This window comes from Leptidea sinapis, chromosome 19 (genome assembly GCF_905404315.1).
Source record: "Leptidea sinapis chromosome 19, ilLepSina1.1, whole genome shotgun sequence".
Classification (NCBI taxonomy): Eukaryota; Metazoa; Arthropoda; class Insecta; order Lepidoptera; family Pieridae; genus Leptidea; species Leptidea sinapis.
This window is the reverse complement of record NC_066283.1, coordinates 1833795-1847539: the sequence shown is the minus strand read 5'-3', so window position 1 is coordinate 1847539 and position 13745 is coordinate 1833795. Positions and strand designations below refer to the sequence as shown.

Below are 13745 nucleotides of genomic sequence, written 5' to 3'. Positions count from 1 at the left end.
ATATTACGCCATATGAAAATTATTTTGATATTCAAAGATTCTTTTCTCTGCCAAGTAAAGGGTTAACACCCAGAAGACGATGAAACACGATTTGTGGTAGCACCGCTCTTAGGCAACACTCAACTTAATACCTCGCCTAGTATCAGAATAAACTAGGTGTCTTATAAAAGCACGGCAGTACTTCAATCCGCTCCGCATGTCGAGTATTGCTATCATCTGTGGTCTGGTGCCCCCAGTTTCTGCTCGAATCATTTGACTGCGTTCAGGATATGGCAGAGCTGCTCGCATAGTGTGGAATCCAGTATTTTTTGAACGGCTAGATTACTTTGCGTTGCATATAGACGTCGCTGCATCTACCGCATATTTCAACACAGGGATTTTTCAATAGAGCTGTTTAACCTGATTCCTGCTGCCGAATTCCATTTTCAAATGACATGCAACAAACTTAGATATCATCCCAACGATCGGGTTGTTTGGAATTCATGTACAGTGTGCTTTTTTAAGAAACATTCTTCCACGTATAACTCAACTATAGACTGAGCTTTCTTGCGCGGTGTTTCAATGATCATACAGGCCGGCTTTTTAAAAGGGGAAGGGTTGCAGGAATCTTTTGGTAGTGGTCCCTCAACATCATGCTTGACTTATTCTTTATTAATAAAAAGTTGATATTCTTGTCAGAAAAAAAGTTGCAAAGTCGCGAAAGTCATGCAGTTGTACTAAATATGCCTAAAATATTCTTTAACATGAACTAGCCTCCCTCGTTAGAGTACATAATATATTCATATTAGTACTCACTAGTGTCTAGTTGCCTAATTTCCACTTTCAGTTCAATCTTCCGCCTACACAGTCCACTAGGCACTAACCTTATAGCCTAAGCACATGATCAGATTTGTTTGGCCGGACCTATTATAGTCTAAGCACATGGTCGGATTTTGTATCGCCGGACCATCGCATGGTCAGCTGGGCGCCTCGCACGAAATTCATAGTAATAAATTAACAATTATTATTTTGTGCGATGGACAATGCGACATACCATGGAATATGGTCCGCTACCAGCCCGCGTCCGATGGTTCCGCCCATAGAAATCTATTAAGATTTCTATGGTTCCGCCGTACCTACTCGTAAATCTATTATAGTAATAGTTATATATCTATTAGAGTAGTAGCTAATAGTGTTTTGTGCACTAACTATTAAGCAGTAACCACTTGTAGTTTCTGCGTGGCGGACGGCGCAGTGGCAGATAGTCGAATACCTTTGTGTTAGTTGTCAGTACCTAACTACCTAGACCTATCTACTCTCGTCTCGCAACATTACGGAGAATTCGCGGCTATTTCAAAATTCTTCTAATTTAGTGACAGGTAATATTGTCATTTTATGGAAAATATAATGTGACAATTAATGTGAAATGACATAGAATTAATCAAATAAATTGATTCAATCTGATGAATTTATTATTTATTATTGATTTTAAATGTTGTGGTTTAGAAAACTTTATTTGTTTTGTACAAAATACGCAACATTATGAAAATTTAGGAATTACGCGTAATAGTGATTGATATTTTTATGTTCGATTGTTTTGAATTATTCTATTTTGAATTATTTTCATGCTAAATAAGTATTTTTGTTTTTAAAATAATTAACCATTTTAGTGATACTCGTACTTTGAGTTATAGGTACTTGAAAGTGATAATTAAAAGGTTTGTTGCCATCCCAAAGTGAGAAGATTTTTGAATTTATATTTATTTACACTCTGATTCTAATTGTCTCGCTCAACTAAACTAAATCAACAATGGCCAAAATCATGTGAATGGAAAATCTTACATGACATCTCGTGACTTAGATTGGAACTTATTATAATATATTGTTTGTTTTGTTTCTTTATTCTAAACTAATTTATCATGATAAGCTGTTAGGTTTATTTAACATTAATAATTAGTTTAACAGCTTTAATATTCGTAAATAAAATTAGGCTTTTAATTTAATACAGATATTCGCTGGTTTTAATTTTTATTATCAGTGTGAATTCTTCTGCAAAGCTTAGTTCTTTGCAGTTCACATATGTAGGTAACAAGCAATTTTCTTTGTAGAATGGGGAATACAAGTAAGAAATTAGCAGCAAAGTGTACTTTATTAACAAGAGATGAACAAAAGTATGTGGCCGCAACATTCCGGGCAGCAAGCAAGAACTCTGAAAAGATCCGCGAGGAGGAACTCATCGTGAGTGGAAAAGTAGATCCAGTGTCATTAGAAGTTTGTGCATTTATGTTTTGTTTTTATTTTTATTTTGGATTAAGTTTATTTTGTTGCTCAATATGTGAAGAGATACTGTTTTCAATACTTTACTTGGATACATATTTCATTATAAGAAAGAAAGCTACAAAATCCTTATAATTGAGAATAAGTACTTTTTATAAGCTCTATTCTAAATATGTTGTTATGATGCATGTAATTAGTTATATTAAGTGATAAAGTTAGATTAAGTATCAAGAAAACCTTAGCTAAACTGTTTGCAATTGTACACATAACTTTTTTATGGATGGATGGACACATTTTTTATGGATGAAAATGACAAATGAGTGGTACAGGTCACCTGTTATTAAGTGATCACCACCCACATTCTCCTGTAACACCAGAGGAATTATAGAATCATACTGGAAACAGAATAATACCGGAAACACTGTCAAGTTCATTCTACATCTTCATTGTACATGGTAGAAAGTTACTTGAAAAAACACTTTATGTGAAAACTTCAAATATACTCTTTTCTATGGAAGAGGAGGACAAACAAGTGTACAGAACACCTGATGCTAAGTGATCATCATGGCCCATATGCTCTTGCAGTATTAAAAAATTAAATTGCAATAATCTCATTTGTAAAATCTTCTCGTCCCAAATACCACAGTGTCTGAGGACGAAGGTTTTCAACCAGTGTGTGTTGCCAGTGATGACTTGCCGTATGCAGAAGTGGTAGCTAACCATGGGCGTTATGAGAAAACTCATGGTCGCTCAAAGGGCAATGTAGAGGGCTATGCTTGGAGTTTCCCTGCGAGATTAAATTGAAAATGAGGAGATCTGTAGGAGAACCATAGTTACTGACAGCCCAAATGATCGAAACTGAAGTGGCAGTGGGCAGGGCACATACTTCGATGGCTGTTGGAGTAGTAAAGTCCTCGAATGGCGACCACACACCGGAAGACACACAAGATGGACCGCCAATTTGGTCAGGATTAAGGCAGCGCAGGACCAATCGTCATGGAAGTATTTGGGGGAGGCCCTTGCCCACTCATGGATGTCTTCTGGCTGATGATGATTATTTTTGCTTTTTGGAGTCATGAAAAATGTTATGCAAAAGAAATACAATCATGTATGGGCGGTTATCTTTTCACAATATTGAGTCACATTATATACAAGTCTTACACTTATATTTTATAAGCAAGTAAATTCATTTTGTAGTTTTATGTACAGTGGAGACTCGATTCTTGACCTCTGTGATATGGATTTGCCATTATCCCAAACCAAATCACTGAATGTGAAAGAGCGACATCTCAAGTCAATTCCCTAATAGGATGCAATTATTGGGATTGAATTTGTGTAATAATTAATCCCAGTAGTTATCGCTATAAAAATAACAAATTCTTTAAATTTGAATGAGTAACATCTCAAGTCAATTCCCTAATAGGATGCAATTATTGGGGTTGAGCAAGATATAAACTATAAAGTGGATCCTGGATGGAGTCACCACCTAAGAGTGGAATAAGACATACCAAGATTTACGAATCATGTGTCACTCAAACTGTTGGCTCAGTTGGTAAGAGCGCGGATGAACCCAAGAAGATCGCGGTTTCGAGTCCCGCATTATGAGTTGTTTGTTGTCTTCTACAAACAACTTGCTAATTATCCAGATATTTGATTATCCAAATGACTCACAACAATTAATCTGGTTAACCGAGTCTCTACTCCAACTAATTTTGTGAACATAATATTTGTCCAAATTACCAACCATCAATCAGTGTGACTAACTTGTATGTAATGATTTTAATTCATTAATTGTTTTATATCTATCAGAAGTAATAAGATATTACATATTCATCACTATTTATATCCACACCAACCCAACTATAAAGCAAATATCTATTAATACAATTTCTGTGTCCGCAGATGACTTAAAATAATATTAGGCATAATATTACTTTTATTTTGATATAATTTATTGATAGCACTCTCTGATAGCTTGACCCCCTGTGGCATTGTGGTCCATAGGACATTTAGGCCTCTGCATCTTATCCTCTTGTGATTGCATGGGTGGCTATTGAAAGTTATTCTATCTATGCCTGAATTTATTAAAATGTGTATGTTTTGAGCTACAATTTATATCAAATATAGGCAGTTTAGTTTTTATTTTTACTAGTTGAAAAGCTTAATTTGTAACCAACTTTAAAAAGGAGGTTTTCAATTCGATTGGTTTTTTTTATGTATGCTATTATGCTGAGATTTATGATCCGATTTTCGTGATTCTTCTTTAGTTTCATGCGGAATGTTTGCCATTTGGTCCCATAATGAAATAGTTTGGCCCAGTAGTTTTCATTTTATGTATATTTTTGTTTACGTGGATCATGTTATTATAGTTTGTATATTGCTTTTTTATGGTGCCAAGCCCAATGTAGGTAGGTACATGCTATGACATGTACCTACCTACACTCGCCACGCGTGACGTTGAGCGGGATGGCTTCGTCTAGAACCAAACAACCCAAGCGGACAGGCACCGACTTAAACCCTAGCAATACAAATAGTAATAGTATTTTGTATATTAAAGGTTGCATAAGAGGTGTATTAAATTAAGTTATTTTATACTTTTCAGTTTTTGAAGTCGGTTTTTTTAAAGGAAATTCTTTTTTCTAAATAAGCATGTAATGAACATACTAAGATACTACAAAAGAATGCTGTTTCATTTAAAAAAACAATTGAATGCTACTTTTGAATTTTAAAACTGTCATTTCTGTTTTCTCATATCCGCTCCAATCTGTGTTAACCGTTCGAATGACGTATCGTCATACGGACGTCATTCATAGTTGAACAAAGCATACAAGATTTTATGACGTCACTCGAATGGTTAATATATATTCGTATTTAAATTACATTAGGTAGGTATGTACCTATGCTTTAAGATTTGAATGACCCAATTTCCATGTTTAACTTGTCACCAACTTCAAAATGTAATACAAGTTTCAAGATGTGTACTGAGATATATTTTTGAGAAAAATATGTCAAAAATTCTGCTCAGGTGTTCGGATTAACCCTCTTAGCAATACCATGACCCTAACAAATAGTCATTACAGCATGAATCAGCATCGAGTCATAAATATTGATCGATTTCTAAATGGTACTGTCGCACTCTGACTTCATCAGACCTTAAGAGAGGCTGTAACTAAACCAATCGTGGCCAAAAATAGGGCAAAGTGGAGCTAAAGAAAATGTTGACATGGATTGGTTATGTTACCAGTTTTACCAGTGTGAGGATCCTTTGCGCAGGAAGCCGGCTAGATAATGGGTACCGAAACGGTGCCTATTTCTGCCGTGAAGCAGTAATGTGTAAACTTTACTGTGTTTCGGTCTGAAGGGCGCCGTAGCTAGTGAAATTACTGGGCAAATGAAACTTAAAATCTTATCTCTCAAGGTGACGAGCGCAATCGTAGTGGCGCTCAGAATTTTTGGGTTTTTCAATAATCCTGAGCATTGTAATGGGTAGGGCGTATCAATTACCATCAGCTCAACGTTCTGCTCGTCTCGTCCCATATTTCATAATAAAAAATGTATGAGAGGGCTGATGAAAATGTTGGAAAAAAATTCATGAGTACGGAGACTAAGGTCCGCATACCAGAAGGTTTCTCAGTAATTCGTGATCAAGTGTGTTTTGTCTCTTTTATGCATAGTTATTAAGACAGTGGCAAGTCACACTGCATGTCGGATTACGTATTCAGAAATACGGACTTAGCGAGCTTGTATAAAACAGTTGATGCTAGTGGACAAAGCCAGAGTCGCATGAGGTTCGAAATTTTTGCCCTGGAAGATTAGTTAGGTACCTATAACACAAACATACGACGGCCACTCGGGGGCATCCGATGAGAAAAAACACTTCGATGGTTGACCGTAGTGTCATTTACCTATTAGAAGTTAAATAAGCGAGTTTACAAATTATATAATACAAGGGGCAATAAACTTTATGGAATTGACTAGCAAGAATAGCTGTTATATTATTATTCAGAATTATCATTAACTTAGTTACATTTACGCTTATAACGACTTTTGTCAGGAACTTTCTGATAAAGCCTCATCCCCTGCTTGCGATTTTAAGCGAGTTCAAGCAATCTCATTTAACAGGTGCCTTGACGTCAATTTATAACCTACCAGTTAATACTGACGTGTTTACACGCTTTTGTTTTATGCGTCCCATTTTGCAGATTTACTGTTTTACGATGCTTTCTTGAAATCATAAACAATTTATAGAACATTGAATGTAAACATTTTTAGTAAAGTCAATCTTGCTCGCGTAAGCAACGGCGCTAATTGTTATTGTTAATTGGCGATTATTGTTTTTAGATTTACTTCTACTATCAAAGATTCCTATCAGCCCTCGGAACGGATTTTAATACACAAATGTAGCTTCAGGCGCGTATGTTTATTTGCAGCCAAGTACAGCGTGACCGACGCTGAATATACATTAAAATTCTATAAAAGAACCATATGCACTGTAGGGTAAAAAATTAGTAAAAAAATGAAAAAAATATGCAGTCTGTATTAACAAATGAAGCAGTAAACACATTATAAATTATTATGTTTAGTCTGGAAGATATTCGCTGGGTGTGATTTGTGCATTTCGCCCCTGTACCCCCCGCCATTGAGATTCTTTTTCTGTTTTCTTGCGCGTTGAATGACACTATTGATGGTCCAGCCGAGCCTTTAGAAAGGTATATAATAGATATGCAATCGGTTGACTATCGCTCACCGCGACGCGCATTTTATTCATGTTAATGTTTTCTCAAACATGAAGATATTTTTAGAGAAACAAACCTTAAGACCTAGATGCATAGGTAAGTAATAAAGTAATTCTTTCTTCAGCTACAGTGTGAGTTGTAAGCTAGTTTTGTTCTTGCCAGATTGTTCCTCGGCTTTACAGCCCTCGTGGTTGCTAAGTAGCCAAGTAGGGGGAAAATGGCGCCTGTCTTTTTGCGCGCTTCTGCCCTGAGTTAGTACCCAGTTAGTAAGTAGGTACGAGTAGATCGTAGTATGAGTAAACTAATGATGGGTCTACCGCAACTACGAACTAAGTAGGTACCATATTTGGGAAGAAGTCTTGGCTCAGAAACAAGAGAGTAGACTGGGATCAAGACAGTCCAAGAACTATTCTGCCTAGCCATGGCCAAGGAAAAGTTGAAGACTGAAAACTGTCTGCTGACCTCTAGTAATGGAGAGACACGTGAAGAAAAAGAAGGTACCATTTAAAACGATAATAAGATATTAAACGGGCATCTAACGTTGCTTTTTCGTTTAAAGGTATAACTAAGTGTAACTCTGCTAGGTTCTATTACCTATTCTTTATTCTGCGCTTTATGTTACACATTTCTGCTTCAAATACTCTGATATTGCATGAGAGTATTCGGTCACTGTCCCACACTTTTTTTTATGAAAATAAGGGACGAGACGAGCAGGACGTTTAGCTGATGGTAATTGATACGCCTTACCCATTACAATACAGTGCCGCTCAGGATTCTTGAAAAACTTCAGTTATTCAACTAACTACGCCCTTCAGTTCGAAACACAGTAATGTTCACACATTACTGCTTCACGGCAGAAATGGGCGCTGTTGTGGTATCATAATCTAGCCGGCTTCCTGTGCAAAGGAGCCTCCCACAGGTCCTGGTCTTCTTACGTACATTCCCATCTGGTCAAGGAATGTGCTAAGCCTACATTGATCTTAACAAACATTTAATTTTAGCTAATTACTACATGAATTAGCAGAAGGTTAATTATTAGTTGCTACTTGCAACAGTGAAGGCATTCTGGCGCGCAGATCGTAACAAGAGGAATGTTGGTATATTTTGATTTACGACCCACGGGATCGACGTGTTCCTGTAAATAGACGATCTAAATAGAAGCCAGTATATTTCAGTGATTTATACAAGAATTGTTGCTAACAACAGGACGTAGCACGTGCCTATTGTTTGATTAATGCTACCTACTGTGTTTATATTTGCCGGGCCACTACTACCACCACACCTATTTCATTCGCTAAGTACCTGAAGGAAGTGCTACTGCTTTGCCCTATAGAAGACGCCCGGTATATACTAATAATATATCTTATACTAATAAATGACTTACTATTTTGATTTTTTTGTTGCAATACCGATCTAGCAAGAATTCACTATTCAAAGTCATTTAAACTTCCATTAATTAGGCTTAAATAAGCGCTTTTGAATTTTCACTAAGTATTTCTTTTAAATTACTGAATTTATCATATGTTCGCAAAAAGGTGAGCTTGTGAGAAGAACATACAATAAACTCAACGGCCACTCTTTTCAATCAAATAGAGTATTTTACAATGGCTCTAATTTACATAACAAATTAGTTTGTAAGCTGTTGCATACAATATAAAAATCGTGCTTAAATAATATAATTATTTCATAAAAAGTAATAAATACTTAATAAGCTGTACAAATATAAATTATTGTATATTGGATGCATCATACTTTATCGAGTTTCAAGCTCATCGTTTTTGAGCATCGATCTTATAAGTGTTTAGTGTAGTACTGAGCTAGGGGTCCCGGGTTCGATTAGTTCCGATAGGTGCAAACTTTAATTAATATCATTCATATTTCCGATTGTTTCCGAGTCTTTTTTTTAAACGTATGTATGTATGTTTAAGTAAGTATAATATGGTATTACATAATTATATCGTTGTCTTGCACCCATAGCACAGGCTAAGCCTAATTTGAGGAAAGATAATTTATGCGTGTCAAATGTCAATATTGAAAAAAAGTAATTATTTAAAAAAAAATTCAGCGAACCAACGCGCTTTAGAAATGGTAGAAATCACACTTTCAGAATACAGAATGGGTCGGAGTTTCTTAATTTCGGATTGTAACAATTTTTTTCGCTATACATACATACATCTCTTACACCCCGTAACCGCACACACACTAACATAAAGGTGCTTCACTTGCTAATATAACGGCGTCTTCTTTTTTTACTAGTCCGTAACATACATATTGTAATTGTGATTATTTAGTCGAGAAATCGTTCTATAATGTTTTATTCGTGAAGAGCGCGTGAGAAGTTGACATAATTACCGGAGATCTTTCTTACATTTGCATCAAACCTTCATTCAATAATGATATTTTATTCTTGTCATGGTTCCTTTATTAATACAACCCCATGATCGTGAAATGTAGGTATATGTGGGCGAATATCCATATATTGTATTTCTTCAAGTATAAACCAACATGCTTTATATAGCAAAAGCCCACGGCAGTCAGAGTTCAGACTTTTATTTTATAAAAGCTTAAATTGTCTTTGTGTATGTCCCTAATACAGGTGAAAATAGTCCCCGACTATGAAGTTTGGATCAGTGGCTTTGAAAGTTTGGAAAGGTATTTTACGAATCGTTAAAGAACATACAAAACATGAGCTGTTATATTTTATTTGGAATTATATAAGAAATAAGGTCGTCCATTGTCAGTCACTTAGTATGGTTGTAAACCTTTTGCCACGACACCCTTAAATTATGATAAACTAGCTGACCCGGCAAACATTGTTTTGCCAAATAAATTGTATTGATCTAGTTGATAAGAGATGGCGCTAGTTGTATTCATTAGTAACAATCACACTTCTATTATATTTTGTATAATTCACACTATAGTTTTATAAATTATAGCCTATTTGTTATTCTGGTGTGTAAGCTATATTATTGTAAAGTTTCCTCAAAATCTATTCAGTAGATTTTGCGTTAAAGAAGTTCAAACATACATCCAGACATACAAAATATTAGTAGGATTACCTTTAATATTATATCCTACTAACTGACCCAGCAAACGTTGTATTGCCGATATTAAAATCGCGATACAAAAGTAACTGTTGATCGTAGATGGTTGAAAATTTGAAGTTGCATGTATTTTTTAATGCTGACTCATAATCAAACAAATTTAAAAAAAAATTCAAAAAAATTAAAAAAAAAAATTGGCGTGGACCACCCTTAACATTTAGGGAGATGAAAAATAGATGTTGTCCGATTCTCAGACCTACCCAATATGCAATCAAAATTTCATGAGAATCGGTCAAGCCGTTTCAAAGGAGTTTAACTACAAACACCGCGACATGAGAATTTTATATACATATATATATGTATATATCTCATAATATGGCTACGTAGGTATTATTAACGAAACAGTTGCAATAGTTCCTAAACCCTTATTCGTATTTTTCATGTACTTAGTTTAATTTTCTTAACTATTATTAGTTATTTCATCAAACAATATTTTTTTTATATGAAAGAGGAGTATAAACGACCGTACGGGCACCTGAAGTGTATATAGGTATCTAATTCTAAACACTTGAATTTAACTATCCGTCATTTTAAAATTACAAGGGCAGGAATCTGTGTGTGTAGGTTAATATAGTTAGGTTGTACTTTAGTTTGAAAATGTCGGTTAGAATCCAAATAAATTATATTCTTTTTTTAAGTATAAATTAAAAAAAAATCATGTTCAGCATAAAATTATTTAAAAGAGTGGCAGTGAAGTTTCGCTCCACTTCTTCGCTTCATTACTCAGCTAAACTTTTTCTAAGTGGTGGTATATAGTAAAATGCATAACTTTAGTATTTATATTTATAAGTAGCGTTTATAACTAGCATTATTATAAAATATTTGAGTTTGAGTTATACTTCTCAGGTTTTATCTATGATAAATCTGGAACGAGTACCTCTGGCAACTAGTTATTTTTCCACGAAAGCGGTAGATGGCGCTAGCAGTCTGTTAGAATGCGGTATAACTATTTTTACACATAACATGACGACATCACTTCATTCATGTTATAATTAACTTTGCGCAGAGGCAATATCGTAACCAATGAGGTTAATCCGAGGTGCGATTATTGCTAGTTGAAAACTTTACCAATACCCCGCCGCGTGGATGTGAAATACCGTCCGCGATGGCAATTTTTGAACGGCTGTAATGGCCTTAAAAATCTATAAAATCCTATCATGACGCCAAGTGGCAAGTATTAGTATGTTAATAGTATATACATATTATGTAGTAATAATAAATATTGTTAACTCAAAAAAGTTGTTCTTTTGATTCTTCCAAAAAGAGACACTTCAATTGTATTTTGAATATTTGTACTACTTCGATTTCCGCAGAATAATCTTTACATATAAATAAAATTGGAGTGTCTGTTTGTAATATTGAAATAACCGTTTTTTACTAGATGGACATGAATATATAATATACGGTACATACACTAAAATATTTTTTTTTACAATTTTTGTCTGTCTGTTTGTTCCGGCTAATCTCTGAAATGGCTGGACTGATTTTGACGGGACTTTTATTGGCAGGTAGCTGATGTAATAAGGAGTAACTTAAGACACGTTTATTTTAGAAAAATAAAGTAATGTTGCATGACCAAGAAACGTTGTAACTCTAAAAATAATTTATATGGCAAAACAACGTTTGCCGGGTCAGCTAGTACGAAATATAACGCACTCTTAATGTTAAAGAAGTATAGGTATCGCTTTTTTCGTGGCCTCGAGCTTAGACTATGTGTGCATCATCGATTTATTATTAAAGACTGATTGACGAAAGCCACGCCGCGAATGTAAATATTTAGTGGCGAAATGAAATATTAAACGGACGTGTTCATAATTTTGTTTGTTTGAAGAAGATCATCAAATTAAATGAGGTGAAGCTGATGCCAGCCACCTATTTATGGAGCTGGGGGGCAAACGAGTGTTGTGATCAGTATTTTTTTATATTTATTCTATATATTACAATCATTACTGGCACTGCAGATTAAATATGCATCTCTCGATCCTAGGTGTCAGATATTGCAGAGCGTGTAGATTCTGTAATAGTGCAGATGAAACCCTTCTTATTTTTTTTATATGAAAATAAGGGAGGAGACGACCAGGACGTTCAGCTGATAGTAATTGATACGTCCTGCCCATTACAATGCAATGCCGCTCAGGATTCTTGAAAAAACCCTAACTGCGCTCGTCACCTTGAGACATAATGTGTTAAGTCTCATTTGCCCAGTAATTTCACTAGCTACGGCGCCCTTCAAACCGAAACACAGTAATGCTTACACATTACTGCTTCAGGGTAGAAATAGGCGCCGTTGTGGTACCCATAATCTAGCCGGCATCCTGTGCAAAGGAGCCTCCCACTTGTAAATTGTAGTGGTATTATTAAACATCCTCCCTGAAAGTGGTCCTCGTACAATTAGCATCTTTTTGGGAAGTCCAATTTAAACCGCTTAAGTATCGTTAGATTGCTGCAAAAGATTTAATAAGATTTAGAAAAAGAATCAATCAAGCAGTGAGCTTTATTTAACAGTGGCTATCACAATAGATCACAGTGGTCGCAGTGAAACATGCCTACCCTAAACTGTATTAAAACTTTTCTGACCATAATTTATTAGTTATTTATGCAACTGTTGTGTAATAAGGGGTATTAAAAACGAATGTGGGTTAGAATAGTATCACATGAGTGTTTTAATACCTAATTATCAACAGTTGCATACAAGACTTTATCCACACCCAGAATATGAATCCTCTAAAAGATTCTGAAACAGCTTACTGCTAACACTAAAACACCAGTCCTAGTAGTAACCTAATATCATTCATTACTGATTATATACATATAAACTAAGTATTGAAACAATTATTTATTTTAGTAGTAATTTACATTTTGTATGGCGCAATAATTAAAATTAAAATGTTCTTTTGCAGCGTTTAAACTTTAAGATGAATCGCTCATTTTTTGTAAACAAAACAATAAAAACATCGAAGAAAAATGGCGGGGATTCGAATAACCTACTTTTTTACGGCGTTCTGGTAGTGTGGAACGTGCGTAAACGAAAATGTTCTTTTTTTGTAATTCATACAGATACCACGCATCGAGCAATAAGAATGTGGCTGTCTGTTGAAACTCTTTGCGCATGAAGGGATTGAAAAAAAAACATAATAGTGTTGTTATAAAATTCAGTACAACATTACAACACTCGTTTGGATGATTTAATGGATAATAGGACATTGGGTGTTTTAATGTTGGCAATAAGCTAACTGTTTCAGAATCTTTAATAGAGGTTTTAAAGCATGGGTGTAGATAAAAAAATATTACAAGAGCCGAAACACGAAAAAAAATGGCAGTCGTAGAGACTGCCGATAGAAGTGAAAGCATAGAACTTTTATTATTAAAATAAAATTTTGTTAGTGTTTAAATACAATTAAATTATTAAATTCAATTTATTTTTAAAACTTATTGTCAATAATATTTTAATCAAACAAAAACACTATTTCAACAATGCCCAGTATAAAATACACATTGAACATTTTACTAAATCCATTCAATTACACTTATAAGATATACACAGCACTAATGTTGCACAATACGGCAGCTGTATAGCTACAGATATACTGCTTTAAGCATTTCGATGACGCGAACCCATAAGATTTTCCCCCTACCAAAAAATGATATA

At 34.8% G+C, this 13745-nt stretch overlaps 1 protein-coding gene and 1 non-coding gene across 8 annotated transcripts in view; both read left to right on the top strand.

Moving 5' to 3' along the window:
* Positions 1-1210: 1210 nt before the first annotated feature.
* LOC126969915 (MTOR-associated protein MEAK7) overlaps positions 1211-13745 on the top strand; it is a 35834-nt gene continuing 23299 nt past the window's right edge. Inside the window, exons 1-2 of one of the 7 annotated variants that reach the window (XM_050815545.1) lie at positions 1211-1358; positions 2088-2217. In XM_050815545.1, coding sequence (XP_050671502.1) covers positions 2089-2217 — 129 coding nt within the window. In that variant the 5' untranslated portion in view covers positions 1211-1358; position 2088. Of the gene's footprint in view, positions 1359-1476; positions 1698-2087; positions 2251-13745 lie in introns of those variants that run through there. The other 6 variants (XM_050815541.1, XM_050815542.1, XM_050815544.1 and 3 more) reach the window with 6 other exon arrangements.
* LOC126970060 (U4 spliceosomal RNA) lies at positions 11091-11229 on the top strand. The gene has a single exon (XR_007730528.1). It is a non-coding gene; the product is annotated as a U4 spliceosomal RNA (small nuclear RNA).